This window comes from Lissotriton helveticus, chromosome 3_1 (assembly GCF_964261635.1).
Source record: "Lissotriton helveticus chromosome 3_1, aLisHel1.1, whole genome shotgun sequence".
NCBI classification, from domain to species: Eukaryota; Metazoa; Chordata; class Amphibia; order Caudata; family Salamandridae; genus Lissotriton; species Lissotriton helveticus.
In genome coordinates, this window is record NC_136061.1 from 486243744 (window position 1) to 486261518 (window position 17775).

The window sequence follows — 17775 nt, forward strand, 5'->3', positions numbered from 1 at the left end:
ATATTATAAATACTTTCCTTTTCCTTCTTTTTGATGGCAAAAATCGTTTCCAAAAGTAGATACAAAGGAAAGTGCTATCTGTAGCAAGAATCTGTGTACAGTATATTCCATTACTAAAGGTTGGAACTTTAAGATGGATGCTGGACTTAAAGCGAACTCATTATGCAAAGGCAATCTACTTCAAAAGGATTTTGCTGTGGTTGTGATTCAGTTGTTAAAGGGGGATTATGTGATCATCCTGGATATCAAGAATGTATATTTCCACATCTTCATGCATCCAGCACACAAAATAATGTTTTTTGGTAAGGTTCTTTCATTTATAGTGAAATTAGCACCAAGACTATTAATCAAATATCTGGCCGGCGTAGCGGCGTCACACCCATGTCATCAATCAGTAGATGTTTTTCCATGACTAGATTAAATGGCTGGAGGGAGCTCAGCAATAGTTTCATGTCATCACTTGCCAGCTAATCCACCACCGTCACAGGATGGTATTCACACTGAATATAAAGAAGTCCCACATACAGCCACAACAAATTCTGTGTTTCCGAGATTACTTCTTCTTTACCATCTTTTGCATCCCCTGACAGTAAGAAAGAAAGACTGAAAGGAATGATAGATTTATGCATAGCACTGGGTCGAAATTAATTTTTACAAGTGTGCTTGCTAAAGAGCGTTTAAAATATAGATAATCACACCTGATTAGGAAGTAAAAGTTTTTTTTGCTAGTGAGGGGCCAGAGTTACACCACTGTAACTCTGAATGCACTTACCAACTTGCAAGCCATTGTTAGAACCAGAAGAACAAGCTACATCAGTATTCCACAAACGAAAGCAAAGAATGTCAGTTGAGTATCATTGCATAGGCGTTGTCCCATTATTGCTTTTGAAGTTCTGGGTATGAAATCTGTTTCTATTGCAATGTCTTCATTGCTTCTACATAGATACACCAACCCTGGTATTCAGCCCGGTTAGAAATGTCAATCCATCTTTAATAATCTATGGTTAATAAGACCTTTTGACCCAAAAGCAGGGTCTACTCTTACTCCACATCCCAAATCTGTAAATCTGGCCTTTAGGTACCAAAGGTGTCTGCCTCTCACAGTACTTAATTTTTAGGGCAAGCCTGTTTTAAGGTGATTTCATATGTTTCATAGATTATAGGTGTGAGCCACAAGGTCATTATTTAGCCAGAACCCATATATTGATCAAGTCGAGAGAAGAATAATCCAAAGTTAATCGCTAGGGTTTGAAGCCAATACTAAAGTCATTAAACTGTCTCCATATGTAATTTTGCTATTTAAGTCTACAGCATTGGAAACGCAACCATACAGAGTAATTGATATAAATTTGGTGTTATGTTCAGCTACCCTCTCCATAATGACCAAACCCATAATCTGCCAGCTAGTGGTATTGTCTTGATTCAGCGGTTTGACAGTATGTTTAATCTGATTTTTGTGCTAAACTCCATTTAAACAAGAGGTGGTAAAACTTCAGCATCACTTTGGAGGATCATAGAGCTGAAAATTGAAAACCAATCTCTGAAAGTCAAATTTCACTCCTTTACATACAAATGGAATGGGTACACACCAAGCAAGGTTTAGCTACCTCATAGTTAATGGTACTTATGTAGAACTGTTTTGCATTCAGTTTTATTATTTTTTTTAATGTGCTCTTAGCCTATTTTCAGCAAGATTTTTTTTTATTTATTGAAATGTTTCAAACGTTCAGTGGTTGCTTTATATAATGGATGCTTCACATTTATCAGTTTCTCCACTTCATGGTGATAACTGAGCACAAGTGTCCAACAGAAACAGAGGTTATCTGTCCAGTCTGTAGAAGTTAAAATGGGCTGGCTCGTTCCATCTCTGACATCAGCCACTGTGATTAAATGTTCTTACACCATGCCATGAATCAATTATAAAGTCTGAAATTTATGTTTTATGTTTAATTCACATTTTCTTGTATATGCAACTCTACCTAGTGAATCTCCCTTAGAGAGCGCGCCAAGGGTTCTGCCACGATAGCGTATAGTAACGGGGAAATGGGGCAGCCCTGTTTAGTTCTCCCGAGATATTGGAAATTGAGATGTAACTTAGTTCCCAGTTCTAACTGTAGCTATCTGCTGGTTGTATAGTACGGAGACTAATCCAAGGAAAATCTCACAAGCCCATCCTGCACAGCACTGCCATCATAAAGGCCCAATCAACTGAATCAAAAGCCTTGACTCTGTAGTTGAGTAGCCTTGTCCCTGTAGTTGAGTAGCTTTAAGAGGAAGGGGCGTGGAGGCACACCTGGGGCAGGTTGGGGGCCCAAGGACCAGTGCATGCGTTCCACCACGTACCTAGATGCACCCAGCAAATCTCTCCTCAAAAACGTCCATGATCCCAGTAGCAGTGGATTTTCCGGAAGGCCAGTGATACGCAAGTTGCTACGCCGGGATCTGGCTTCCAAGTCCTCAGCCTTATACTGGAGCGCCGCTAATACCTTTTCCAGCTGCCTCTGGGTGATGCATGCCTCAGTTTGCGCCTCTTCGACCTCCAATACGCCGTTCTGACCTATCTAGGCATTCCGCTGCTTGTCTAATCTTTCAGACATATGGTCCATTCTGTATGATAGAGTCAATTCTGCCGTCAATAGTTAAAAGGCTTTGTTGCATAGTGGCCAAGATCTAATTGAGATCACCACTCGTGGCCTCCGACTCCTCCCCAGATCCGGTCACCGACGTCTCAAAGCCCTCGTCACTGTCTAGATTTACGGTGTTCGAAGTTCAACTTCGTTTTGAGTTTTGTCTGAATTGCCCATAGTGGGCCAACTCAATTAAGATAGTAATACCTGACGTAGACAACCAGGAGTCCACCCAGCGCAGTCGCGAGGTGATGTGCGGTGCAAACGGGAGTTGATCCCATCTAGAGGTTGAGAAAATAACACTAGATTCAGGCCAAGGGCATCCCGCAGGCGCCCCTCCACGCTGAGAAGATTAGCGCCAACAGTGAACTCTGCCTGCGCCAGTGGGATCTATCAAGGAGCAATCGGCATAGTCAAGAGACAGACACCCTCTGCCTAGGCCAACAGTACACCGCGCTCCAACCCGGTGCTGAGAAGTATATGGCTGAGATCAATGCAGGTGCTCCCTTCAGAAGAGAAGGGGGGGGGGTGACAAGTTGCAGCTGAAAGCCTCCCCCCCCCACCCTTTTTTGCCAGGTCACTTCGTATGGATGGTGGCCCTCCCAATCCACCACGCCGCAGCGCGATGGCTCCCAAAGATGGAGGCACCCAGACAGCAGGCTAGCTAGAGTGGACCCCCGCACCCAGGCATGGGGCCGCAATATACCAGTTCAGGCAGGGTGAGGGGTGCTGGAGGGCCTTGGGTAGGGCGCGGGGGCAGCAGCGCTGCACTCACTGCCAGAATGGCACCGGGCTCCAGGAAAATCCAACAGCCGCTCCTGCGACAGCAAATTAAAGGCCCACAGTAGGCCTCGACCCCAGGCTCAATTAATTTCCGCACTGAGTGGCCCTCGCAGCAGATAGTCCCACCTCACGGAGCAAATGACCCTCTCATGGGGGGCCCTCACCTGTCTGGGTCTACAGCGCAAACATAGGCAGGGGGTAACCTGTGGAGCATATGATTATTCCATGTTCTTAAAGGGCCCTGCAGACAGTGGTCTGATGCCTCCAGGGAAGTCGCAGCACCGTACCCCTTGCTGCACCACAGATGGCAGTCACATGACGATGTATAGCTGGGCGTAGGGCACAGGTCGCCAGACGATCTAGAGGTCAAACTGTTGCAGCCTGCTCACTCCTGGATGGAATGCGGTCGGCGGGGCCCTGGTGTAATGCAAATTATAGCGGATTGATGACGGCGAGCGGAGCAAACTCAACAAGTAGCCATCTTTGAAGCCTGGCAAGCTCCGCCTCTTGCCGCGAAGAAAAAGCATTTCATGAAAGTACCTCATTGGCTAAACGCCAGAATAAGAATTCTGTGCCAGCACACTTGGAAGCAAGGGCCTCAAACTCTTGACAGCCCAGGAGTTTGGACAGTCAAGGGTGTTCTTGTCTCCCAAGAAAGGAGAGCCCAGGTCCAACCATCTAAAAAACAAAACAAAAAAAAAAGATTCAAACATGTAAGCAGGCCTATTCCATGCTATACATTCTGAAAACCAACCGTGCCTGAAGGGCTCGGATAGTAAAACCCTTTTGGCAACAAAGATCAAATCTGCATGGAAGATACTCAAGAGGTCACAGGTTGTCTGGTTAAGCGATACATGTTGTAAACTGTCCAACCAACTGAAGCGAATGACTTAACTATGTGCTATAGATTCCAGCTTGTACAGCCTGTGTGGGTTCACCAATATGGGCCCAAAATGCACAGAGTACGGGTCGCCAAGTGCAGAATTTTAAACTACCATCAAGCCGAGCTTGCAATGAACAAAAAAGGCAGCATACTTGACTGCTATAAAATGTTACAAAAATACATTATTCTAGAAGGTGCAGGTCATTAAAGACCAAATTGACAGCTATGTCCTGCTGGTTGGCCATAATTGCCAGAGGGGCACGGGAAAGGTTAAGTCAAACTTGGGTAGAGCGGGAAACAATATTCACAAAGCTCCAGGCAGTTTGGCCTTGAGAGGCGGCCACACACCCCACCCAACTTCGGCTCTCCTGAGGGGAGGCGGGGAGATGAGGGACCACTCTAATCCGCACTTTAAGCAGACTTGATAGTCTGTTGCACAAAGGGAAGCAGTCGCTGCTTGCATGCAAAGTTGGCTCGGCCTACAGGGACTGCCGACGCTCGGAAAATGTCTACGGTAATCACAAGGAGCAGGTAGAGCTGTGCTCGCAAGTATTTCCTCGGTGCAAGGTTCAGGAAGGAAGTTGAGCGCTCAATATGGCAGCACAACAGGCAATGATCTTCGGCGGTGCAGGTTTTGCAGCGTGAATCTTTCTGGATTCACAATGCTGTGCATATTCCGCAATCTGGTGGTTGGGTCCGGAATCGTAGTCTTTTTTTTCTCTTTTTTTTTTTTTTTTTTTTTTTGTCGTAGCCCAGGTGGGCGTCGACGTCCCACCATTTGGTGTACCTTCGGTGACGTCAGCGTGCTTCCGGCGGAAGCTACCACCTTTGGGCGCCATCTTCAGATTCTTTTTTCCGCCGTTGGGTCTGGATCGTCGCGTGAAGCTCCAGAAGTTTTGGAGGAAAAAAGGAGGAAATACAGCAACTCTTCGACGGTAAAAACCTGAGAACATTGGGAGAAAAGGACCACCAGAGAAGAGACGACGAAGAAAGGAAAGAACCTCGAGATCTTCGACGTCCTTGCAGGAATGCGCACACAGGGGCCCTCCTGAGCGCAGGGATGTTCAAGACACCCTTTAAATTCTGCAAAAACTGCCACCACAAGTTCGCGCAGAAGGACCAGCACCCGGTCTGCAACCTCTGCCGGCCAATCGACCACGAGAGCAGATACTGCAACGCCTGCTCCGTCTTCAAGCCGAAGACACTCCGAGTTCGAGAGAGATAGAGGACAGCTCACCACACGATGCAAGGCAAGAGTAAGGCCCGACGCTTTACGAACTGGGCCTCTCCACCGACGACGAGGACAACATCGCCGAAGGTCCAGATGACCGATAAGGAGAGTCTACAACCCCGAAAACCCCCACAGGGCCTCGAAAGGCAGAGGCAGACTCTCGAAAGTCAGAGCCCAGAGCCTCGAAAGGAGCACCAGCGCCGAAAACTTCGACGACCGAAGCTGCATCCTCCGAAAAAGAGCCCAGCGGATCCTCCAAGAAGGACTTCCTGAGGCCGAAGACCAGCGAAAAGCAAAGGTCGTCGAAGCAAGCCCCCGAAAAAGGGTCTTCGACTTAGAAGGAAAAGGAGCCGAAGAAAGCTTTGACGTCGACGCCGTCGAAAAGAGCAGCCGAAACGCTCGACGACTAGCAGGCCGCTGAGATGCAGAGAAAAAAGAAGGCTCGAGGCCGAAATGGAGAACATCCTTCAAAGAAAGAAGGACTTTGATGAGAAGATGAAAAGTTATAGGATCCCATCGAAGCCGGCAACGGCCGTCGCCGAGGTGCAGGAGGAGTTCGACGTCCAAGAGCCGCCAAAAACTCCGGAGCACGAAGAGGAAGAAGACCTCTATTACACAGAAGGGGATTACGGGCAGCAGCAGTCAAGCTACGGCTCAGGTTCCTCGACGGCCCAAGACCAGGAATGGCAGGACATCGAGGCCGAAAACCCGGAGGAGGCTGTGGAGACATACCCCTCAAAGCCTTCGCCACCGGATGACATTGGGGCATACAATGAGGTGGTCAGGAAGGCTGCAACAGCTTATGGAGTTAAGCTGGAAGAGGAGAAGCCAAAAGCAGATTTCCTGCTGGAAACATTGCTCCCCAAGCAGACAAGAAGCCAGTTCTTGCCCATGCCAAAGAGTATCACAGACCAGGGGAAGGAAGCCTTCAAGGACCCGGCTACATGCAGATCAGTAACACCGAAGACTGAGAAGAAATACAAATTCTCCTCCCAGGACCCAGCTTACATCAAGGGATCCGTCACAGCAGATTCAATAATCGCTGCAATGGCCAGGAAAAGGGCAAACGTCCCAACAACATCTGGACCTCCACCTGACGAGGAAAGCAGGAGGATGGATCTAACTGGCAGGAAAATAGAGAGGAACGCCGCAACGCACTGGCGGATGGCAAACTCCAACGCCCTCCTGAATAGACATCAATACCAGCATTGGGGTGAGATGGGCCAATTGCTCAAGCACCTCCCGGAACAATACCGTGAGAGGGCATCGCATCTTGTGGAAGAGGGGAAAAGCATCGCTAACTCGTGCCTCAAGACAACCTTGGATGGGGCTGAAACATCCAGCAGACTGATGGCTATAGGCATCACGGAGAGAAGGCAAGCCTGGCCCAGGATCTCAGGCTTCAAGGCGGAGGTTCAGAACAACATCCTCACCACACCCTTCAACGGTGAAACACTGTTCGGAGCCCCAGTTGATGAGAAGCTCACCCATCTGAAGGACAACGAGACGGCAAGGTCCATGGGGGCCCTGCAATTCAGAGGGATGAGAAGGGGCACTCCTACACGGAGGCGGAACGGCAGGGGTGGAAACCAGCAAGGGCAATCTCACCAGGCATTCCACCAGGGGCAACAGAGTGACAACCAAGGTCACCAGGGCCAGCAGAGGCAGAACTGGAACTATCAGAACAGGGGCCAGTCCTTTTGATCAAGAGGAAACGGACAGGGCCAGAGAAGGAGAGGCGGTGAACAACCCCCCTCTAAGTGACTGCTCACGGGAAAAGGTGCCCACCCACTCGAACCCTCAGAGGGGAGAGCACGGAAGAAAAAAGAGGAGAGGGCTACACGGACAAGACACAAGGGAACATGTAACACCAGTAGGAGGCAGGCTAAGATTTTTTCTCCAGGAGTGGAGAAAAATAACCACAGACAAATGGATACTCAATATCATTCATTTCGGATACTGCATAGAGTTGGAAAAGAGACCACCAAACAGGAAACTGAAGAAAAGAGAGCACTCGGGAAGAGAGCTGCGATTACTCCAAGAGGAAGCTCAAGAACTCCTCCTCAAAGCGGCCATCAAACGGGTTCCATTCAAAGAACGGAACAAGGGAGTGTACTCAAACTACTGCCTGGTGCCAAAAGTGGACGAAAGCCTAAGACCCATCCTGGACCTAAGGTTCCTAAACAAATACGTGAAGACTCAAAAATTCAAGATGACGTCCCTACAAGAGGTCATCCCGCAGATGAAGGCTGGGGACTTCTTGTCCACCATAGACCTCAAAAATGCGTATCTACATATCCCCATGAACAGGCAGCACAAGCACATGCTAAGATTCACTGTGAACAAGGATAACTACCAATTCACAACCCTGGCATTCGGTCTAAAGTCCACACCAAGGGTGTTCACCAAATGCCTCGCGGCAGTGGCCGCACATCTGCGAAGGAAAGGGATACAGGTGTACCCCTACCTCAACGACTGACTCGTAAAGGCAAGCTCGTACAGGACATGCAAAGATCATGCAGAACAAGTCACAAGAACGCTAGCAAGCCTGGGATTCTCCATACACTGGGGGAAAATGCTCCATGGAACCAGAGCAAGTGAAAATCTTCCTGGGAGCCCAAATCGACACCGTCCAATGCAGGGTGTTACCCAGTGAAAAGAGAACACTCAGCCTTCTGAGGGAGAAACGTCACTACCAGAAGGGGCGAGCTCTGACAGTGAGGACTGTGAGCAAGATCTTGCGGATGATGGCGTCATGCATATACCTGGTCCCCAATGTACGCCTACAAATGAGACCACTCCAAGAGTGGCTGCAACAGCAATGGTCACAAGCTACAGGAAGTTGGGAGGATCTAGTGGTTGTAACGCACAGGGTGCAGGAGGAAATAAGGTGGTGGACCAAGGAAAGGATAACAGTAGGGAAACCTCGAACACCACCAGACCCAACAGTGACCATCACCACAGACGCATCCCAGAAGGGATGGGGCGCACACATGAACAAGCTCAGTGAGGGGTCTGTGGAGCCCTACAGATGCAGTCAGACACATCAATTACCTAGAACTGGAAACAGTGTTGCTAGCCCTCAAGGCCTTTCAGAAACACCTGTACAGCCAGAGGTGCTGATACAAACAGACAACACCACAACGATGTTTTACATAAACAAACAGGGGGGAACTCAATCATTCCCTCTGTCAAGCTTGGCACAGGAAATCTGGAGATGGGCAATACCACTCAAAATAGACCTACTAGCCATACACCTGCCAGGGAAGGACAATGTGGAAGCGGATTGGCTCAGCAGGCAGACTTCAGTGTCCCACGAGTGGGAACTCAATATTCAAGAAACAGAGACTATTCAGGAGGTGGGGCACTCCGACAATAGACCTATTTGCAACACGCCGGAATGCAAAATGCCAACACTTTGCATCCAGGCAACCAGAGGCACTATCACAGGGGAATGCCCTATGGATAAGCTGGTCAAAAACATTTGCCTACGCTTTTCCCCCGATACCACTGATTCCCAGGGTTCTCAACAAATGCAAGACTAGCAACATGACGCTCATCCTGGTGGCACCACAATGGGCCAGACAGACCTGGTATTCTCAGATAATGGAGATGGCGCAGGGGCCCCCCCACAAGTTCTCGAAAAGAAGAGACCTACTCTCCATAGAAAACTGAGAAGTTCTACACCCAGAGCCGGAGAGCCTCAACCTCTCAGCCTGGCTCCTGAGGACTTAGAGTTCGCACATCTAAAATTACCTCAGAGCACCCTGAGGGTGCTGCGAGAGGCAAGAAGGCCCAGCACACGCAAGTGCTATGGAGAAAAATGGAAAAGATTCACTCAATGGTGTTGCAAGAAAAAACTCCATAGAAAACTGACCAGGGAATCTACGGTGCTAAGGTACCTCACGCACCTAATAAAAACTAAGCTAAGCTCATCCTCGCTGAGGGTACACCTGGCAGCGATTGTGGCGTACACAAGAGGAGAAACCAGGAGAAACTTCTTCACATCTCAAGTCGTAAAAAGATTCCTGGAAGGGGCTAAAAGAATAGCGCCACCAAAGAGAATGCCGCCACCAGCATTGAACCTGAATGTGGTACTGACGGAGCTCATGGAAGCACCTTTCGAACCCATCCATAAAGCATCACTGCAAATGCTAACAATGAAAACAGCTTTCCTGGTAGCAATCACCTCGTTACGAAGGGTGAGCGACCTGCAGGAACCCTACATCCAGATACACAGTGACAGGGTCGTGATGAGAACAGACCCACACTTCATGCCAAAGGTGGTGTCAAGGTTCCACATGAATCGGAGTATTCAGATTCCTAGCTTCTTCCAAAACCCCACTACAAGCGCTGAGAGGTCGCTCCACACTCTAGACGCAAGAAGGGCTGTGATGCACTACATTGAAAGGACGAAGGGACACAGGAAGACAAAACCGTTCTTCGTATCCTTCGCAAACAGTTACATGGGTAAACCAGTGACTTAAAAACACCATAGCTCGATGGATTGCACAGACAATACAATTCTGCCACAAACAAGCAGGGCAGGAACTAACAGGAGGGGCACAGGCCCACTCGACCAGGAAGAAAGGAGCAACAATCGCCTTTCTGGCCAACACACCAATTCAGGACATATGCCTGGCGGCAACATGGGCTTCAGTGCACACGTTCACTAAGCACTATTGCGTGGATGTACAGATGAACAAGGAAGCACAAGTAGGACAAAAGGTGCTCCAACATATATTCAACAACCAGCGCTCATCTTCCACCCAACCGCCACAAAAGTAACGAAAACCGCTACAAAATCTATGCACAGCATAGTTAATCCAGAAAGATTCACGCTGCAAAACGAATAGTTTCTTACCTGTTGGTGTAGTTTTGCCGCTTGAAGATCTTTCTGGATTCACTAGCGAACCCACCCGCCTCCGCCAGAAAGATGAGGCTGGAGAAAAGGGTGGAAACAGATAGAAAAGAAAGCAAGTTGAAGCTTACAAGATACATGAAAAGATACCTGATAAGAATTACGTTGAAAAACGAATAACAAACATAGCCATGGATTCACTACAAACACAGAGAAGAAAAAAGAAACAGAAAAAAGAATCCGAAGATGGCGCCCAAAGGTGGTAGCTTCCGCCGGAAGCACGCCGACGTCACCGAAGGTACACCAAATGGTGGGGCGTCGACGCCCACCTGGGCTACGACAAAAAAAACAAAAAAAGACTACGATTCCGGACCCAACCACCAGATTGCGGAATATGCACAGCATAGTGAATCCAGAAAGATCTTCAAGCTGCAAAACTACACCGACCGGTAAACTATTCGTTTTGCAGGGAACAGTTACCCAACTGGTTTGGGTAACTGCTCATTCATGTGCATTTGATTCCATTATTTTATGTACTGATGGGCTCCTATATAAGTGAGTTTCATTTTACCAAAAGTGAAAATTTATTTTTTTATACTTTTAAATGGGAAATGTAGTTTTATAGCAAAATAGGTGTATTTCTCTTTCCATACAGCTCCAGACTCCTAAACATGCATTCATAGTATGACAAAAACAATACCCATCATGGAAAACTGTTCTAGCGAAGTAGCTTTTCGTTACTGTTAAAAGCATCTTTTAAAAGTCCCCCCCCCTCCCCCCGAGTGCATGAAAATAACCACTTCTTACATAAATTTCCATGTCTTGCCTTGATCAAACTGCCATCTTTCATCAAACACTGTTTTGATTATTTGATTGTCTCACATTTATTTCCTTTTTATTTGAACAGTGCAGTGGAGTGCTCAGTTGAACATTGTCATACTGCAGCCTGACCCCCTTTCTGAAAATATTGCTGCTGTCTCCTGGCTGTCTGAAAAATCTGACTGTAAGTACTCCTTTGCTGTTTTATGGCTTGTTAATGCTACATCACTTTTTAAACCAGCATTGTTTATTGATGACCTCAAAAGCTTTTCAAATTGACTAAAATCGGTGAACAGAACAATGGACTGAATGTAGCAGTTCTAACTAGAATCCAACTTCTTGTCAGCCTGAAGCCATGCAGGTTTTTGTGAGGATGTCCATTGAAGCTAAAGCACCACAGCTGTCACAGGCTACAAGCAGACATTTAAAAGTCAGCACAACAGACAAAAACTGAATATTAAAAGTAGTGATGGAAAATATCCCTCCTATTTTCATGAACAGTTCAAATTTCAGATATCACAGAATCAAATGGTCTCATAGGTGTAAAACCTCAGCACTGTTAAAGAAAATGGATGAAAGGTGTGATGGAAAAAAAGAGAAGACTGGGTTAATGACAGAAGGAAAGGGGTGTAAAACCTGGTATCTTTATAGGAAATAAAGACATTTTCTAGAGTAAAGCATCAATTCTGGCGTGCTCAAGTGTTACTATGCCCTCTAGATCCATTCCTCTTCCCTTGTTTTACCCTTTCCTTATCCCTTTAAAAAGAGTCCTACAACCCCAATCCAAGAGGGGAAAGTACCATTTCTGAGTAAAGAAGAGTATGTCAACATTACAACACAAAAACGTTCAATTAAAGCTAATTCAAAATTGTATTGAAGTTAACTACATATATATACATTATCGTATAGGGGTTGCCACATTGTGCAAAATACAGGTGCTTGAAAAAAGTGCTCATGAAAAGGTGAAAAAAACTTGAAAGAATACCACATAAATTTAACAAATTGCAACTACAATTATGAAGCATCTTGTCCTGTCTTTATTTTATATATTTATTTATTTTATATTCTTATAAAGCGCCAGACTAGACCCCCGAAGGGGTATCTCCGCGCTATTGCTGCAACACAAGGGTGTACTAATTCTGAGAGTGTGTCCAGTAAAAGGGTGCATGAGCTGGAAGGCAATTATTTATCAGGCCAAATAAAAACACAACAATACAATTTAAAATACTACAGACTTTAAAATCAGTCCGCTCGTATTAGCGCTTCTCGCAGCCCTCGCATTTACCAGTTATCAGTAAGAGACACTCTCAAGCACAGCAGCGGGTCTGGGAGACACTGCCACCGTCTCCCTACCGCCTGACACCCTTTCTTTTTCGAATAAACCAAATTCCATTCATTATGTACAGGTACAGTGTTTGAATCAGTGCTGTCCTTCTGTCAAGTCTAGTCATGCCAAGATATATAATGGAGTTGTTGACATTTTGCTCCAAGATAGAAAAAGGCCAGTTATAAGCATAATAGCTGCTCTTATTCAGAACAGCTGGGAGCAACCTATAGACAGGAGTTAACACCACTCCAAGATATTGAAGGTGTTTGCAACATGAAGATAAACTCTTAATGCTCATCCTCACCTGATATCACATATGTTCCTGTGAGTGGTAGATGCATATTAACTTGTTATACAATGTAGGCCCAACGGCTCTTCATACGTTCAGGAACTGTTATTTTCCTTGGCCCTATAGTTTCAGCCTTAAAAAAGGTCAAATAGTCATTTTGACTGTGAAAAATGCACAAGGACTGAGGTAGCTGATGGTAATTGCTAAATATGTATAAGCAGTGTTAAATACTTAACAAGGATTAGAGAGCAAAGGGATTTAGTCCACAAAAGTGGATGGAAGGGTACTCCCACTCCCCTGGTTAGGTACCTATATAACAAAATTAAGGAGTATCACCAAAGATGAGGCTGACAGCCAATATTGGTGGAATGAGATATTGGTATGAAAGAAGTCCTTCTTTGTTTCTAAGGAACCCCTCACTCACCGACCTGGTTGGTGACATGCTTCATCATCGGGGCCACCTTGACAGCCGAGTGCCATCAAGGTGTGCTGCGACACCTGGAATACAGTGGAGCGGGTATGTGGGTGATGAATGTAAAAAAAGGGTACTGGTAATTCCTGGATATTATTTGTCATGTCCGCCTGTGAGGGTACTAGTTCATTGAGTCTAGCACCTCCCCTGATCGCACAATATATTATCCTTATTAGAACGGGCCAATACCCTCTCCTCTCTTGAATGCCTGTTAACTTTGCTTGGGCTGGAGTCACCCTGAATCTTGCTGCATGCGCCTTCTTCTTGTAGCTTCTTCCTTATCGCCTCTTGTCTGTCTTTAAGCGGGTCCATTACAATGTTATTCACCCCGCTTGTGCCGTCCACATTAGGTAGCCCTGACTCGGGGTGTGTAAGAATCTCAACATTTCCCCTCCCAATCAGCTGTGGCCCTTTCTCAGGTACGCCCTCTAGCCTGTCTTTCGTTATTAGTTGCGAGAGTTGCCCTTCTATTACGTTTAGCCTCTTCTCCAGAGGTCCCAAATGCGCTAAGAGTAGGGATTCAAATTTACTAATCAGCTCATTATTGCATCTTATTTATTTATTTTAAAAGTTTTATATAGCGCTGGCTAGACCCGGAGGTATCGGAGCGCTTTACATGAGCATCGGATCATAGTTACAGGTTACATAGTTACAAAGGTTACACAGTTCTTAGAGCATGGCAACATAGTTACTTGTAAGGTAGAGATAAACAATAAGCACAAATACGTAAGGGGAAAAGAAGGCAAGGTGAGAGATTCAGGGGAGGGGGGTTTGGAGTAGGGGAAGTAGACAGATAATGAAGACGGAAAGAGGAGGGGAGGGTGAGAGACACAGCATAGGGAGAGGAGGGGAAGGGTGACTGGGACACAAACCGGTAGACTAGTCAAGGCAACGTCCAAAGACCAGAAAGCTGTGATTCCAGGGGAAGTGGTATCCTTTCCCTATCACTATTGCGAGAGGCACCCTTTATGCAGTGGACTCTCTCAGAGGGGTCTCTGAGACTCCAAGGCCTACATACTGGATCCTTACCCAGAATGGGGAGAGGGAGTGCTTTGGCAAGGGGTGCCATACCATACCTCAAGTGTGAGTGGCTCCCTTGGCACAGTGGACTCACTCAGCGGGTTCGCTGAGACTCCAGAGTATAAATATTGGCTCTTTCCCCAACAAGGGGGAGATGGAGTGCTTAGTCAAAGGGCACAACGGACAGCGGGGTAGGCAGAGTAGCAGGCAGGGGGAGAGACTCAGGGGAGAGAGGATAGGAGCTATGGAAGAGACAATAAGGAGAGACGAAAAGAAGTCTGCCTAAAGACTGACTGGGTAGGTGACGACCAAGGAGGGAATCCACGGCCCATCTCCCCTATAGCTAAACCAAGTAGCTCCATCGGGCATCAGACAAAATAGTTTGGTCTCAATACATTGAGAGAGGAGGGAAGGAGAGACATGAATAGAGGGAGGATGTGGGAGGAGACGACAGGAGAGACAAAAGGAAGTGCAACAATGTGGTTCAACAATGTACCAGAAGATCAACAAGTAAACATTATATCAAACAATCAGCAATACAATTAGGGGAGGAGAGAAAGGAGAGAGAAAGTAGTGGGGCGGGGCGAGGCGGGAAAGTGGGGATAAGGGAAGAGCCCACCGTAGAGACGAAAGGAAGTCTGTCTAAAGACCGACTGGGTAGGTGACGACCAAGGAGGGAATTTACGGCCCATCTCCCCTATAGCTAAACCAAGTCGCTCCATCGGGCATCAGACAAAATAGTTTGCTCTCAATACATTGAGAGAGGAGGGAAGGAGAGACATAAATAAAGGGAGGATGCGGCAGGAGACAACAGGAGAGACCAAAGGTAGTGGAACAATGTGGTTCAACAATATACCAGAAGAAGATCAACAAGTAAACATTATATCAAACAATCGGCAATACAATTAGGGGAGGAGAGAGAAAGTAGTGGGGCGCGGCGAGGAGGGAAAGTGAGGATAAGGGAAGAGACAACAGTAGAGACGAAAGGAAGTCTGTCTAAAGACCGACTGGGTAGGTGACGACCAAGGAGGGAATCCACGGCCCATCTCCCCTATAGCTAAACCAGGTAGCTCCATCGGGCATCAGACAAAATAGTTCGGTCTCAATCCCTTCGCTGCCACAGCCTCAGTACATGGGTGTTGTCGATGCCTCTTCTTCCGGGCCCCCCCTCCCTCTTGCTATTCCTCTGTCCTGATTTTTCTGTGGATACGGTCCCCCCTTCTTTGTGCTCCTGGCTTGGACTTTGGTCTCTCTTGAATTGTTATTGTTATTGTTAGTGGTAATGCCCTTATCCTGTAAACCCTTATTTGAGCGCGTGATCACTTCCCCTCTGGGCTCTATGGGAGATTTTTCCGCTATCTCCTGATTAGGCGTATTTGCCTCCTCATCCCTTTGCCCTAGAAGGTCAGGTGTCAAAGAGATCCGATCCTGTGATTCCACCCCCTCTTGATGGTAAGAATGTGACTGATCTTGGTCAATATCATGTGTGTCCGTGATTTGTGAAGGTATGGTCACCCCTTCTGTTACTCCGGAAGAATGTATTGTGGCCTTGGTGGTGACCCTGTTTCCCCTTGTGCTTTGCCCGGGGACGAGCCCTGTGAGGGGGGGATGGGCAACTAGCAATGAGGCCCATGGACGATTTCTTTTGTTCGATAAGTTTATCTAATGAGAGCCTCTTTTCAGTTAACTGTATTTCGTGATTCAAGAGAGACTCAGCCCTCACTATGAAGGCGTCCAGGGTCCCCCCTCACACCTCCCCCTACACTCTTGTTTGTCTCTTTTCGGGTACACATGCCCTTAAGATTACGAGTGCCCCAAGAGGGTTTCGCCAGTGATTAATCACAGTTAATCTTATGGGTTAATTGAAGATGCTACGCGAATCTTCTTAATGCCCTCCAGATTACTGCCTCCAGAATGCTTCCAGGAATAAATCAGAGTGACCCACTCTGGTGCCAGGCCTCCCTGCGATTTCTTCCTGATTCCAATAAACAAGAGGGTTATACCGCTATTCACAGATAGAAGAACAAAGTGGGGTGGCCCAGCCCAGCCTCTGCCGGCCCCTGACTGGCGCGGACGGGCCCGCCCTTGGACCAGGCTTCGCTCGGGCAATGCCCGGGCACGCCCGCGTGCATCTAGCGCTGCGGGAGTCCGCGGCCCCTTTTTAGCGCCTCCTGCCGCTTGGGTGATGGCGCACTTCAGGTGCGCCCCCAGGCACTCTTCTAGATGTAGTCCCCCTGCGACAGCCAGCCGGGAGATGCGGGTGAGATGCGGCGTGATAGCGCGGGCCGCGTGCGGTCTGCGGCTGTCCCCCTCCTGTGGTACTGGTCGGCGGGAGGGTTGCAGCACGTCAAGGAGTTAGCCAGCAGGTTTGTGCAAAAATTGGGCCCACATTGGCCCACCTGAATACTCCATTGGCCCACCCAGATGAAAATTCCTGAACCGGGCCTGGGTCTAAAGTTGAGTGCGACAAAAAAGTAGTAGCTGGACATTTTCTGGCTTCAAAGCATTCATTACTGAAAACTGTGGTTTGATGTGCATGGTCTTAGTATGGGTTTAGGACGTTCTGGAAATTTGGCTGATTTTAATGTACTACATTTTGATTACCATGTTTGATGCTAGTTTTGCTCAAATGTATTCTTTTTTGTTTGACAGTGTTTGTTTTCAAACCTGATGAACCTAGACCACTGTATGTTCAGAAGGGTGTCTGTCGTGGTAAAATACAATGGGCTGTGTTTGTGCCAAGGGATATTCCTGAATCAGTCGGCTCAGAAAAACACCAATGGTTAAATAGATCTCAGCTCTATTTCCTCACAGAGACACAGGTGAGAAAACAAACTACACTATGAAGTGGTTACAGATATTTGGTGTTTTAGTGTCTTAACTTGAACATGTGGAGTATTTGTTTGTCATGCTAGTACAGTAGTTTTCAGTTTTGACAAGCCTGATGGTTGGGGGGTCGTAGTAAGTCTTTTCTCTCCAATGAAGAGATGGGAGGCTGCAGCCCTCTGCCCATTTTATTTAGTTTTTAAGGGAACTTAGGCTGACCATGTTTGCATTCAGTTGTATTTATTCAAATGAGGCCTGAGCTTGTCTTCATAAAGTCTGTTTATTTCTATAGCACTTGAAATTTCAGTTAAGTACAGATGTTTTAACTGTATTTAGGGGCATTTAAAATTATCCAATTGATGCTTCATTTTAATGGATACTTGGGTATTAACAGTTTCTCCAATTCATGGTGAAAACTGTATACAAGTGTCCTACATTAACAGAGGTTATCTAACCAGCTCATAGAAGTTTAAATGGGCTGGCTCGTTCCACCTCTTACATTTTCACACCAGCCAGTGTGACTAAATCTTTTTCCCAGTGTGTTATGAGCCTGTACATTAGCCTTGGGTAAAAGGAGTGCTTTGTATCCACTGTAATATGAGGTTTAGCCTTCAGAATGAAATGAACATTAGAACAA

The 17775-nt window shown here is 46.9% G+C and overlaps 1 protein-coding gene and 2 non-coding genes across 4 annotated transcripts in view; all 3 read left to right on the forward strand.

Annotated features, from left to right (window-relative positions):
- WDR75 (WD repeat domain 75) overlaps positions 1–17775 on the forward strand; it is a 165106-nt gene that overhangs the window by 108459 nt on the left and 38872 nt on the right. For both annotated transcript variants that reach the window (XM_078680360.1, XM_078680361.1), the window contains exons 16-17: positions 11293–11388; positions 16965–17134. In XM_078680360.1, coding sequence (XP_078536486.1) covers positions 11293–11388; positions 16965–17134 — 266 coding nt within the window. The remainder of the gene's footprint in view (positions 1–11292; positions 11389–16964; positions 17135–17775) is intronic.
- LOC144825860 (small Cajal body-specific RNA 24) lies at positions 1747–1876 on the forward strand. The gene has a single exon (XR_013609630.1).
- Positions 17512–17641, forward strand: LOC144825859 (small Cajal body-specific RNA 24). Its single transcript, XR_013609629.1, has one exon.